This window comes from Callorhinus ursinus, unplaced genomic scaffold (genome assembly GCF_003265705.2).
Source record: "Callorhinus ursinus isolate GAN/ISIS: 27379988/994484 unplaced genomic scaffold, GSC_fseal_2.0 scaffold39, whole genome shotgun sequence".
Lineage (NCBI taxonomy): Eukaryota > Metazoa > Chordata > Mammalia > Carnivora > Otariidae > Callorhinus > Callorhinus ursinus.
This window is the reverse complement of record NW_027397101.1, coordinates 436,958-449,279: the sequence shown is the minus strand read 5'-3', so window position 1 is coordinate 449,279 and position 12,322 is coordinate 436,958. Positions and strand designations below refer to the sequence as shown.

The window sequence follows — 12,322 nt, the reverse complement described above, 5'->3', positions numbered from 1 at the left end:
GCAGGGTAAAGGGCCTGATGGTGTGGTCAGGGCAGCCTTCCTGGAAGGCGGTGTTCGAATCAAGACTTTAAGGAGTTGCCCGTATTTACTGGAATAACTTTGGGAAATCCTTTAGATGCTTGGGTTCTTGGCTCACTTAAGGGAGTATATGTTGAGTGGCTTCCAGAGGTTGCCCCCTTGGAACCTGAACAGTTTACCAAAGAACACAGTTAATGAACACCTCAATGGACGGGACACCTAGTTTTGGAGAACGCCCTTCATTCCCTTCCCCCCTCTGCTGTTACTGCACTCCGTTGCCCTCAGTTGGAGGAGAATGGTCTGAAGAGAAAGGAAATCGAATGTAATGCCATCATTTTTAAGGCTCATTTCTTGATCCTGGGGCAGGGGTAGCAGCGAACTGAAAGCACAGCTGGTACCTGTAGGCACTGCGGAAGGTCACTTCCACATGCCCTGGTCAGGGCTGCCGCTGCCCTGGCCTAGGAACCAGAACCCTGTTTTTCTGGGCCAGTCAGGTTATCATCCTCTGTTCTCTTCAGAGCCTGCGGAGGTGTGGTGTGATCTCACTAACCCCTTCATTTTACCAGTGGGGAAACTGAGGCAGAAACCTGCAGCATTTCGCCTGATTTCAGGCCCCCTGTGGACCTGGGACTTTGCCTAAGCTGGTTTGAGAGCATTAGCCTTAGAATCGATTCCTTTGAATGATTGGTAATTGACTCCTCGTAAGAAAAATGTTGCTTGCCCTTTAGGACCTTCACATTTTGCTTTTGTTGTAAGCCAGATCGCAGTGAGTGTGGAACTTCCAAGCTCTGTTTTTATCCCCTGATGCCTGAGGGATTTCCTGTGTGTTTTGTACCTGAGATAATGAAGTTGACTTGTCATCACCATTTGGAGTGAAAGTCGCAGAAAATTGTGTGGGTGCCACAGCCACGTATAATTCTGTGCTCTTGCCGCTTGAGTTCATATTGGTTCGTATGGTGGCAGGGATGATGGGGAGCACTTGGACCGTGGCCCCGGCCTGGGTAAGATCTTGTTTCATCTCTCTGAATTTCAGTGGTCTCACCTGGCAGTGGGAAAAAGTTTGGCTCTTTTGTAGAGAGATTTTGAGGCTTGAAGATACTACTTCCAGGTCATGTGGCTCCCACGGGGCATTTGGAGAGTGGAAGCTGCTGTTGGTATGGCTGCTCTTGTCAGTGGAACTTATTCACTATTTGATGAGCACACAATTATTTTCCCCCGGCAGGATGCAAGCCAGGAGAGTATTCCTATCATGTTGGTAGGAAACAAGGCTGATCTCCGTGATGCCGCCACAGCAGAGGAACAGAAGTGTGTCCCAGGATACTTGGGAGAAAAACTGGCCATGGTAAGGGCGAAAGTGGGTCTGTTGGGATAGACCTTAGCCGTTCATGAGCTTTGCAGTCAGTGGCCCTTCACTTCTGTCTACATTCGCTTTCCGAGGTTCTTTGGCAAACCTCCACCCTTTTTGATGGGGCTCCTGGCCTTCTTATTCAGGCAGAACTCCCAGTGCTGCCCCTCCCTGCACTTTATTTTATTTTTAAAATCTTATTTATTTGAGAGAGAGAGAGCACATGTGAGCATGAATGGAGGAGCGGAGGGGCAGAGGGAGTGGAAGAAGCAGGCTCCCCACTGAGCAGGGCGCCTGACACGGGGCTTGGTCCCAGGACCTGAGCAAAGGCAGACACTTAACTGGGCTTAGCCACCCAGGTGCCCCCACAACCCCCACCCCCGCTACACACACTTTAAGGAATGTATGAATGTAAGTAATTGTACCGAGGATTAAACCTCTCACGGAGCTCAACTGATCACGTGGTCATTTTCCCCCATTGAAGAGCGTTGACGAGGAGGAGCCAGAATTATCCTGCCTTCCCCCTCCCCCTCCGCCAGCTCCTGGACTCCTCTGGTTCTGGAATCCACGTCAAGGCAAAAGAACGGGTGTCACATTTAGAAAATGTGGTTTAGTTCCTGAGGGTTACTGTGCCAAAGGACAGTGTGCTACCTGGGTGGAAGAGAATTGGGAAACTTGTTTTTTTTTTTTTCTTTCTCTAAGATTTATGCTTAGTTGAACAGTCTAAAATTATTTTTTGGTTATGCGCTTGTATAGAAATGAAGCTCATTTCTATCCAGTTGATTACTGGGGGCAGCGTTCATTCTCCGTTACAACCAGTGTGTGAGACTGCTCCAGGTCCCCCTTAGGACCTGTCTTTCCTAAACAAGGCATCAGAGGTACGGGGGGGATCGGATAAGCCCACGCCATTGCCGTCTGATCTGATACCGCTGCTTGGGTGGTGCGCGTGGACGCAGAGAGAGACTGCGCTGTAGCGCGTGCACATGACTGTAAAAAGAAGTTTCAGTCACTGTTTTAAGTTGGAAAATCTTTCTTGTTAAATTTTAGAATCTATGGACCAAACATGCTAAACATCAAAGCTAAGCAGTGAGGCACAGAAGAGATTCATTCCGCACGTTTAATCCTATGCACTTCATTGTGTGCTGGGGAAAGACTAGAGCACAGAGCAGGCAGTCCTTGTCTTCATATATTTCATTTCTGGGGGAGATACATATTAAACGTATGTAATCCTCATGCCACATTGTCCCACACGCCCCCTTAGAGAGCACATAATTCCCGGCCACACGCTGGGTTTATCCCCTCCTCAGGAGTTTTGAGTTCCCAACGTTTGCTCACTTAGGCATCTCGTGACCCCTACCCTCCTGTACCCTCAGGGGCAGTCTCCGTGTCACCCCATAACATCCTAGCAATAGAACTCAGCAGCAGCACTACCCGTTCCCACTAGAAATCCATTCATGTTCATTGTAGGATTGTTATATATTTTCTGTGGATTCGGGGGCTCATGGGTAAAGGTCCCACAGTGGAGTCTTTTCCCCTTGTTTCGTTCTCTCTCTCCATGCTCTGGAGCGGCCATGACATCCTCCCCTTAGCCCCACACAATACTGCGTCACCCACACCCAGGTCCACGGCACATGCAATTCTCCTTCCCGCAGGGACATTGTCTCGAGGCAGACACACACAAATAACTTCATCAGTTACGGTTTGGCAAGTGCAATGCAGGAAAAACACAGAGGGCTGTGAGGTTTCCTAATAGCAAGACCTAACGTAACAGGGACGTGTCAGGCTTAGACAACACTGAATCTTAACTTCAGGGGAGAATTACGGAAAAATTAAAAAGATAGGTAGGAATCAGCCTGGAGAAGGGGGACTAGTGGGGGGAAGGGCATAATGCATGTAATGGGAGCAGCAGGTGCAAAGATCATGAGGTCGGAGGAATTTGGAACATTGGAGAAACAAAGGGAAGGTCAGAGTAACCGAGGCAGTGCGAGCGAGGGAGGAGGGTGGCAGGTAAAGCTAGGAGGTGGGCCGGGGCTACACAGACGAGAGGCCTTGTCGGCCATGGGGAGGCATCTGAGCGTTACTTGGAGAGGAACGGGAAGCATTGAAAGCCTTGAAGCAGGAGAGTGATATCATCAATGGTCATATACATAACCGCTGGGAGGTAGAATAAAAGAGCACTAGAGGGCGCCTGGGTGGCTCAGTTGGTTAAGCGACTGCCTTCGGCTCAGGTCATGATCCTGGGGTCCTGGGATCGAGTCCCACATCGGGCTCCCTGCTCGGCAGGGAGTCTGCTTCTCCCTCTGACCCTCTTCCCTCTCGTGCTCTCTATCTCTCATTCTCTCTCTCCCAAATAAATAAATAAAATCTTAAAAAAAAAATAGAGCACCAGACAGTGTCCATTGGTTTTTAGCAACACGGAGGTTGCTGAATCTTGATAGGAAAAGATGATAGTGTGAAGGGTTGCATGTTAGCTGCCAGCCCAAAGGAGACATACCTTTGATGGACATTTGATTCGTGAGTGGTTACCTTAAGCTATCATTTTTACCTCTCTCAGATTATCTGATGGAGAACGTTTGTAGCAACTGGTAGGACTGTGGGGGATAAGAACCTTGAAACATGAAATTGTGTATTGTTGTTACTTTTAAGGCAAAATAAAAATCCCCTGACTAGGAGCTGTGTCTGGAATAACTCGACTCAAATTCACTATTTTTTAAAGTATCGAAACTGTAAATCCAGTGTCTTAGCTATTAGCATACTCAACAGGAGAATGTGTTTATTTTATTTGTGGGTTGTAAAGGCTAAAATTCCAGGAGCCTTAAATAAAGGCTTCATTTAATTGTGTCTGTTTCTTTTCTGCAGACCTATGGGGCATTGTTCTGTGAAACCAGCGCCAAAGACGGCTCGAATATAGTGGAAGCTGTTCTCCATCTTGCTCGGTAAAGTGTTGTCTTATATTTGGAAAATGAAAACAGGATTGAATTTTCACGTAGTTGGTGCATATATCAAATTTCTGGGCTATGACATGAATATACATTGGAAAACACTGTCTTGTATTTCAGTAGTGGTTAGAGAAACAGTTGAACACGGATTTTATAAAAACCAGTAGTGCTGCTTATTCACTGTGAACGTTGGCGAAGTGCCTTTACCACCAAACAAAGCAGGTGCATCTGAGGTGTCGTTGACATTTCTGCAAAATGTCACCGCAGAGCTAATAGTTGACTTGTATGAATCATTTCCAGGAACCAGATTTTAAACACAAGAGACTATTATGAAATTAACTATCTATTATGACATTTTCTGGGGTAAAGGGAAAAAAAAACAACTCAACAAAGCAAATTGTATATCATGCCAGTTGGAAGCACTTTATTAAAATAATTACTCAGGTAATTATTAAGCTCAGGCAATGGTGTTAATAATAAATAACATTTTGGGATGTAGATTAGAATGAAAATTACGTCCTTGAGGAACTTGGATATAAATGGGTTTTTTAATCCTCGGAGTAAATTTGATTTTTAGGAAATAACAACATTATCTGTTAGATTTATGTCTTCTGCCTAGTTTTCTGCCACAAATGAAAAGATGATTCTTTACTGGCCTGAAGAGATTAAATATCCAAAAGAAAAAAAGAAAGGAAAGGAAAAAAAAAAAGAAAAGAAAATGAGCATGAACAGAATTCAGGCCAATGATCTTTAATTGCCAACAAAGTGAAGCCATAATTTTGGGTGTGTAGTTTTTTTCCTGATCATTTGTGAAATTTTATAAAAATCTTAGCTTTAGTATGATAGTTGGCCTCTTCTGCTCATATACAGTGACAAGTAGTGTTTTCAGTGCTGTTTTTCTATCAATGACTTGGTATTTATAGTGCTTACTAGCTGCTTAGACTGGGGCCTTGGGCGAGATCCTTGCCCTCACTTGAGAAAATCAGGAAATGAGCCCCAGGACTTTAAATGGCCTGCTTGGCATTAGTCTGTAGCAGGGCTTGGCACATGCCTTGGGCTCGAACTCAGAGTCTTTGGACATTATCTCCTTTGATATCAGTCCAAGAGAAAGAGCCACCTGCCCCCACCACCTTTTTGTGCAAAGCAAAGACAGTTCTGTGAGTTTGACCTCGAACAGGTGGAAGAAAGGTAAACATTTAAGCACATATAGATTCAAGGTTAATGACGTGGTTTTAGTAGGAGAATCATGGGCTCATACCACATTTGTCAAACAACCCAAGTAAAACCTTCATAAGCTGGGTGAAGTAATCAACTCTGTACACCTATTGGTGCGAAGGGGCCGCCGGCCATTTTGGCCAAGGAAGGCTCATTCAGCAGAGGCGGGGGGAGATTCCGTGCAACACACTGAGGGTGGACTCACTGCTGAATTGGTAGGTGTTTATACTTTCTTGGGTGTTCGTACTGGTGTTTTGCTACAACGTACCTGGGGATTCCTGGGGGGAGGTGATGTGCTTGCTGGGCTAGAGGGGTCTGGCAAGGGCCTGCAGGTCTTCAGAGCATCACTGGGCCCGAAGCTGAACTGGTGCAGGCAGGGAGAAGCGCACCCTAGCTTTGGCAGTGGGGTGCTGGCTTGCTGCTCCAGCCGCGCAGAAAAGGACGGTGCACGCCAGGCCCCCTGCGAGGCTGTTGCCTCCTACCCCGCTTAATGGAGGACTGTGGTGTCGGGAGGCTCAAAGTGCGATCCTAAATCGCGCCCCGCCCCCCCCCAAACAGCTGTGGAGTCGGACAAGTCCCTGCCTCCCTCTCGGCATCTCTAATGTGTAAAATGAGGGACGGGGCTGGAGAAAGCGACCCCCAAGGTCCTCTCTAGCTCTGCCGGTCTGTGGTTCTACATAGAACTGCCGGTACCCCACGGAATACCGGTCTCTATTTAATGCTGAATTGTCTTATGGGGTCATATTAAAGTTAAATGATGCCAGATTGCCATGGTCACACCCAGAGTGCCGAATTGATTCTCTTTATTGTATCATAAAGGTGGGAGAGGCTGTGAGCCGCCTGGGCTGTCTTCCCTCCACCTGCTCCTGCCCCGCGCCCTGTTTTCAGTGCAGCTTGCACACAGCCTTGTGCTTCTTTACTCACCACACCTGTGCGCACAGGCCTTTTGATCACGAGGTCACTCTTTGGGAATCACTCATCAAGGAGTTATTCTATCGTTGTTATTGCATGATGGCCTGGTGTGAGGTCTCTGGTTTTGTCATGTTAGCGATGTGTTAAATAGGAAAATTATAAATAAAGCAAATATTTAAAAAATTTAATTTGCTTTATATCCTGCCTTCAGATTTGCTTGTTAAAGTGCCTAAGTCTTACATGGAAATGGTAGAGTTGCCGCAGGTGAAAAAGTTTTACATCCTGGGGCTCCTGGGTGGCTCAGTCTGTTAAGCATCTGCTTTCGGCTCAGGTCATGATTGATCCCAGGGTCCTGGGATCGAGCCCCGCGTCGGGTTCCCTGCTCAGCGGGGGTGGGGTGGGGTGGGGTGGGGTGGGAGGGGTCTGCTTCTCCCTCTCCCTACTGCTCATGCTCTCTCTCTCTCTCTCTCTCTGTCTCTCTCTCTCTCTCTCTCAAATAATAATATTTAAAAAAAGTGTTACATCCTTTAGAAAGTTACGTATAATGTAAAATATGTTACGTTCTCGATTTAGATCTCGTAAGACAATTCCCATCACGGGCACCTTTCATGCTGAGTCATGTCATAAAATGTGAACTAGACGAGTTTATGGCTTTACACTGTCGAAACAGAATTCTGTTTTGAAGGGAGGCCATGAATGTTTGGTTAACACCCAAAACTAGAAACTACGAGTACTACTTTTTCTGGAAACCTCTCAATCCCAAGAAAACTGTTTCCTAGAAATGCAATTTCCCCATAGTGCTGACAGGACATTTATCACAGTCATTGTCCGTCGGCAAGTGAATTTGCCATCACCAGAACCACAAGCTTTACACATTTTGCAGATTCAACTTCCAAAGGCATTTAATTGATTAATGGCCTGAGATTTGAAAACAAAACAAAACAAAAAAAGCTCAGGTTGATATATGTATCTGTTCAGCTCAGGAGCTGAGCCTGTTGGGATCCCGTAAATCTGCCCGTGAGATGGAGTCACCTAACATGCAGTTGTCAAGCATGTGGTAGTTTTTGGTGAGAAAGTCCAGTATTCCCAGCCTTAAACCTGTTGTAGGTGTTTGGAATATCTGTCTGATTTCCTTGAAGTGGGAAGGACATGCCTGCACTTATGGTGGATTAAAGAAACGAAAGGCCAGATGAACAACGTGGGTACATACTTTTCCTCCTTAATATTTGCTTTCAGGTTCAATAAAATGTCTGCATTATTGTGAGCACTCAGCCTGTGGAGGCCACATACATGGTTCAGTAGTGATACCGAGGAAATAAATATTTGCAGGCCATGCAATTTAACGAGAGGAAGAAGAAAAGAGAAGACATTTGACCAGGGAGCCAGATGATCGTAGCTTATAGAGGCCATTGGACCACCCAGAAGGGAGGGATGTGGGGTGTCTTGTGAAGGTGCTATGATTATTATACCCATTGTACAGATAAGAAAGTGGAGGAGTAGAATGCTAATCAACCTGCTCAAAGTGACACAGCTGCTAAGTGGCAACACTGGGACTTGTCGCTGCCACTCTGGAGCATCAGCTTGCTGCTTCAGTGTTGGCAGTGTCAGGATTGCATTCCACGTTCTCTTCTTTACTCTCTCTCTGCCTACTGTCTTCTACCCCCAGGGTTTCTAGAACTGTCTCTTGCTGGTGACTTCTCCAATTTCTGTATTTTTAACCTCCACCTCTTTTTAAAATTCTATAACCACATCCCCACCCATCAACAAGAGGGAATCCCAAAGGCGTGACTGTATCCAGCATGTCCAAACCTTCACAGTCTGGCCTCACCTGCCTTTCTGGTTGCATCTCTTATCTTGCTTCCCAAAGGAATGATATCTGTAGACACAGCAAACGTTATTTCTAGTTGTGGCCAAGCTCTTTTATGTCTCCTTGCCTTTATGCATGCTGTTCCTTTCACCTGGAATCTCTTTCCTCATTAAGTGAAGGTCAATTCCTGTTCTTTCAGGAGGTCCCTCCAGTGTCAAAGTGTCCATGAAGCTCCATTTCCACAAAGCCTTCCTTCCCTGAGGGCCAGCACGACTGTGGTGTACCCTTTGTATTCATGCATCACACTGTGCAAGGGACCTTGTAATGATTTGTTTAGCTTTCTGTCTCTCCCTCAACGCTCACTAAGAGAGGGTCCCAGAGTTTGGCATAAATTGGGCATTTGTTGAATGACCAAATGTCTGAGATGATGCAGTTGGAAGTTGTATTAGTTTTCTGTTGTTGCCTTAACAAATTCCCACAAACATAGTCTCTTAAGCAATGCACATGTATCACGTTCCAGTTCTGGAGGTCAGGAGACTGAAATGAGTCTTATGGAGTGTTCTAGGTTGGATTGTGTACCTTCCTTCTTTTCCTGAGTCTTTGTTTCCTCATCTGTGAAGTAAGGACAATAATGCTCACCTGTCATCTGTCAGGGTTGTGTGTGTATGTTGTGTGATTGTTTATGTGTATTAAATAAGAAAAATGTGAAAATGTATAGCATAGCATTTATTAGCTGGCCTTCAGCAAGAATTAATTCCTCCCTCTTTTTTTTCTTTTGCTGAGATGTCTTCTTTCCAACTCACAGTATAGTGGTTTTCAAAAGTTAGCACATATCAACACCGTCTGGAGTCGTGCTGACCAATTTGGTAGCCACAAGCCACATGAAGTGTGGCGAACCCAAATCGAGATGTGTTGTAGGTATAGATTTTGAAAACAGTATAAAAATCGTAAAATACTTCATTATTATTTTTATTGAGAACATGCTAAAATGATAATATATCTGTTATACTGAGTTAAAATATGTTAATAAAATTAAATTTACCTGTTTCTTTTTACATTTTTAAATGTGGCTACTAAAAAATTTAAGGTCACATATGTGGATTACATTACATTTACACTGAACCACATTGCTGTACTAGGACTATGCCAGTTCTTAGTAGCTTCAGGTATTTGCCGTTGTGTAACAAACTCAGACGTGTTTGCTTAAAACAGCTACCACTTTCTAATTTCTTGAGATTACCGGAATAAGCTGGATCTCAGCTGGAAGGTCCCTCGACTGCTCTTGCCTGGGGTGTCTTGTGCATTTTCGGTCAGATGGTCGTGGGGCTAGGGCTCCGGCTGGGCGTCTGCCACCAGGGTCCTAGTCCTTCTGGCTGCTAAGCATGTCCTCAGGGCCACTCTGTGGCCTTCTCCACCGAGGAGCCCTGGCAGCCGAGAGCAGCTTTAACACCTGGCCAGGAGCCCCAGCCCACCCGTTCCTCCGCGTTCTCTCGATCTAAGCAGTCACAGAGCTGGTACTGCGGAGGGAGAGCCCCTGGTGGGGGCTCCCTAGTCTTAATGGGGGGCCCCAAGCACTGCTGGGGAAGGTAGGATTGTTTGGGGGCCTCTTGGGGATGAGCTGTCACCGTCAAGATTGCCATTCAGGGTCTTGTCTAAGGTGGGACTTCAGGGTCTGCTTGTTTCACGGGCATCCCTGGGAATATACTTGGAAGGATACTGTCCCTAGGAGGTCTTCCCAAGATCTTAGAGATCTTTTGCCATTGTAGCCTCTGGCTGTTAATTCTAAAAGAAATTTAGGAAGAGGCAAAAGGAAGATTTTTTTTTTCCCCCTGGATTTTAACCATTCATCATTATCTTCATGATCTTGTATAATTAAAGAGTGATTTTAAAGTCATCATTGCTTTTGTTAAGGTCAGCAAGCGCTAGTCGGGGATGGAAGCCAGGTCCCAGAGTGCTAAGGAGTGAGCTGTGCGTGTGACAGACTGGAAAGCATGTGAAACTGCAGGAGACAGCAATAGTAGATTATGTGTGTGCGTGTGTGCGTACATGCACCTGTGCACACGTGTCTCGTGTGTGCCTGCCTTGTGCGTGGTGAGCGTGGCCTGGTACTCAGAGCGCAGGCGTGGTTCCAGGCCCAGCTCTGCAGCTTCTCAGTAAGTGAAGGGAAATTGCTTAACCTTTTTTTTTTTTGCCTTTGCTTCCTTACATACAAAATGGGGCCCAACAAATTCACATGGTCCTTGTGAGGATTAAGACGGTCAATACCTACAAAGCATTTAGAACAATGTCTGGATGACATACAGCAAGTGCTCAGCAGTGTTGTTTTAATTTTACAGAACCATTTGTGGTTTAGCTTTGTACCTCAGTAATTCATTTTCTCTCTGTCTCTCTGTCTCTGTTTCTCCCTCCCCCCCCCCCCCCCCCAGGGAAGTGAAAAAAAGGACTGATGAAGATGACAGCAAATCCATTACCAATTTGACCGGGACCAGTTCCAAAAAGTCAACCCAGATGAAGAACTGTTGCAATAGTTAAATCCCAAACATCCCTGGCCTGTCGGGTCTTCAGTCCCAGAGTACTGAGTGTCTGTGACTTGTTTGCTTCTCGCAGAGGGGTGCATCCTCCAGACGCAGCCAGGTGGAAAGCTACAGTGTGGGAATCTGAAGTGTGCCCTTAGATCCTTCTGGAGCCCCGGCTCTTTGCTCTGTTTCAGTGAACGATCGAGACCCCCTGGTTAAAAGTACTTGTCTTGTCCTTGCAGAGTCTCAAAAGATAACGTGTAAAAAAATGTTTAAAAATCACATGCTCAGATCGAAGCTGTAGAAGAAACTCCCTGACAAAGATTCACATGGTAGCTGACTTTGTAGATAACCCAGAACATTTTTTTTCAAATATTTGATACTAGAATACTAGTCAAAGGGGATTATCATGCTAGCTTTGCTGTTAACTAGCCTGTAGTCTCAGACCTGTTAGCAGCCCACGTCAGATCTGTTTCCTCATCTGCAAAACAAGCAGCTTGGCCTTGCAGGCCTTGGCCCCTCGGATTCGGTGCACTGTACCAAGTGGGAAGGAGACCACATAGTCCTGTGCAACTAACTCATCTTGACTCATTTTTTCCTTTGAGGGCTTTTAAAATCACAATTATACAGTGCTCTTTTTTTTTTTTTTTATGTATCCTGACACATTGGATAATATTTTAATTTCATCATGGAAAAGAATGTTGGATAAGGAGACATTTTTCACTGTTAACTTTTAGCCTCATGCATTTTCATAATTTATTTTTTCTACTTGCTGCTTTATATGACATATGTGACATTTGATTATTTAATACCAAATGTGATTTGCATAAACCCAAGTCACACAGCCCTCTTGCTGAAGATAAAATTGAGGTTAAAAGATAAAGATTTATTTTCATATTTGTACAGTGATTGGCTTCAGAGTGAAGGCTTTTGTGGGCTTTTGTATATATGTGTAAGAAATTTCATATGTATATATTAAGTAGGCCTCTGAGTATTGAATAATTATTTCATGATTTTGATTTATATGGTTTACATTTTCATAGTATCAGCCGTATTTCGTTTATACTGTTTATTTCTCTTCAAACCATTAATAATTATACCATAAAGTGTAATTTTATAGCAGTGCAAATGTCTAAGGAACTACAAATATTTTCTGCGTTGTAAATTCAATAAAGCACGCTTCCTTTGGCCTTTGGAGTGTTTCCTTCAGCTTTACTGCAGGCATCCCTGAAGTAACTTTAATTCTAGGATGTGCCTGGATGAAACCATGCCTCTAAAACCACTTGTCTTCTCTGGCCTGGGCAGCTGGCTGGCTGGAGGAAAGAGTGAATATGTGGCATTTGGTGCTATGGCCCAGCCATGTCCTCTTGGCCAGCAGGGCATCGGGTCGACCAGTTTGGGGTGTGGCAGCTAGAAATAGTGAGGCTTGTGTAGAAAAATTTCAGGACGTGCCCTGGCCATCCTCATGACCTCAGAGGTTAGTCCCTTTCTCTGGGACACCCATTCTGCCCCTTCCATCCCCCACACTGCCCAGCCAACTCCCGCTCATCCTCCTATTTTAGCTGAAACA

General features: G+C 45.2%; 1 protein-coding gene across 1 annotated transcript in view; it reads left to right on the top strand.

Annotated features, from left to right (window-relative positions):
• The window catches only part of RASEF (RAS and EF-hand domain containing), an 85,646-nt gene extending 73,709 nt beyond the window's left edge, over positions 1 to 11,937 (top strand). The window contains exons 15-17 of the mRNA XM_025851656.2: positions 1,241 to 1,360; positions 4,223 to 4,299; positions 10,663 to 11,937. Of these exons, the coding sequence (XP_025707441.1) occupies positions 1,241 to 1,360; positions 4,223 to 4,299; positions 10,663 to 10,768 (303 nt within the window). The 3' untranslated portion in view covers positions 10,769 to 11,937. The remainder of the gene's footprint in view (positions 1 to 1,240; positions 1,361 to 4,222; positions 4,300 to 10,662) is intronic.
• Positions 11,938 to 12,322: the final 385 nt, after the last annotated feature.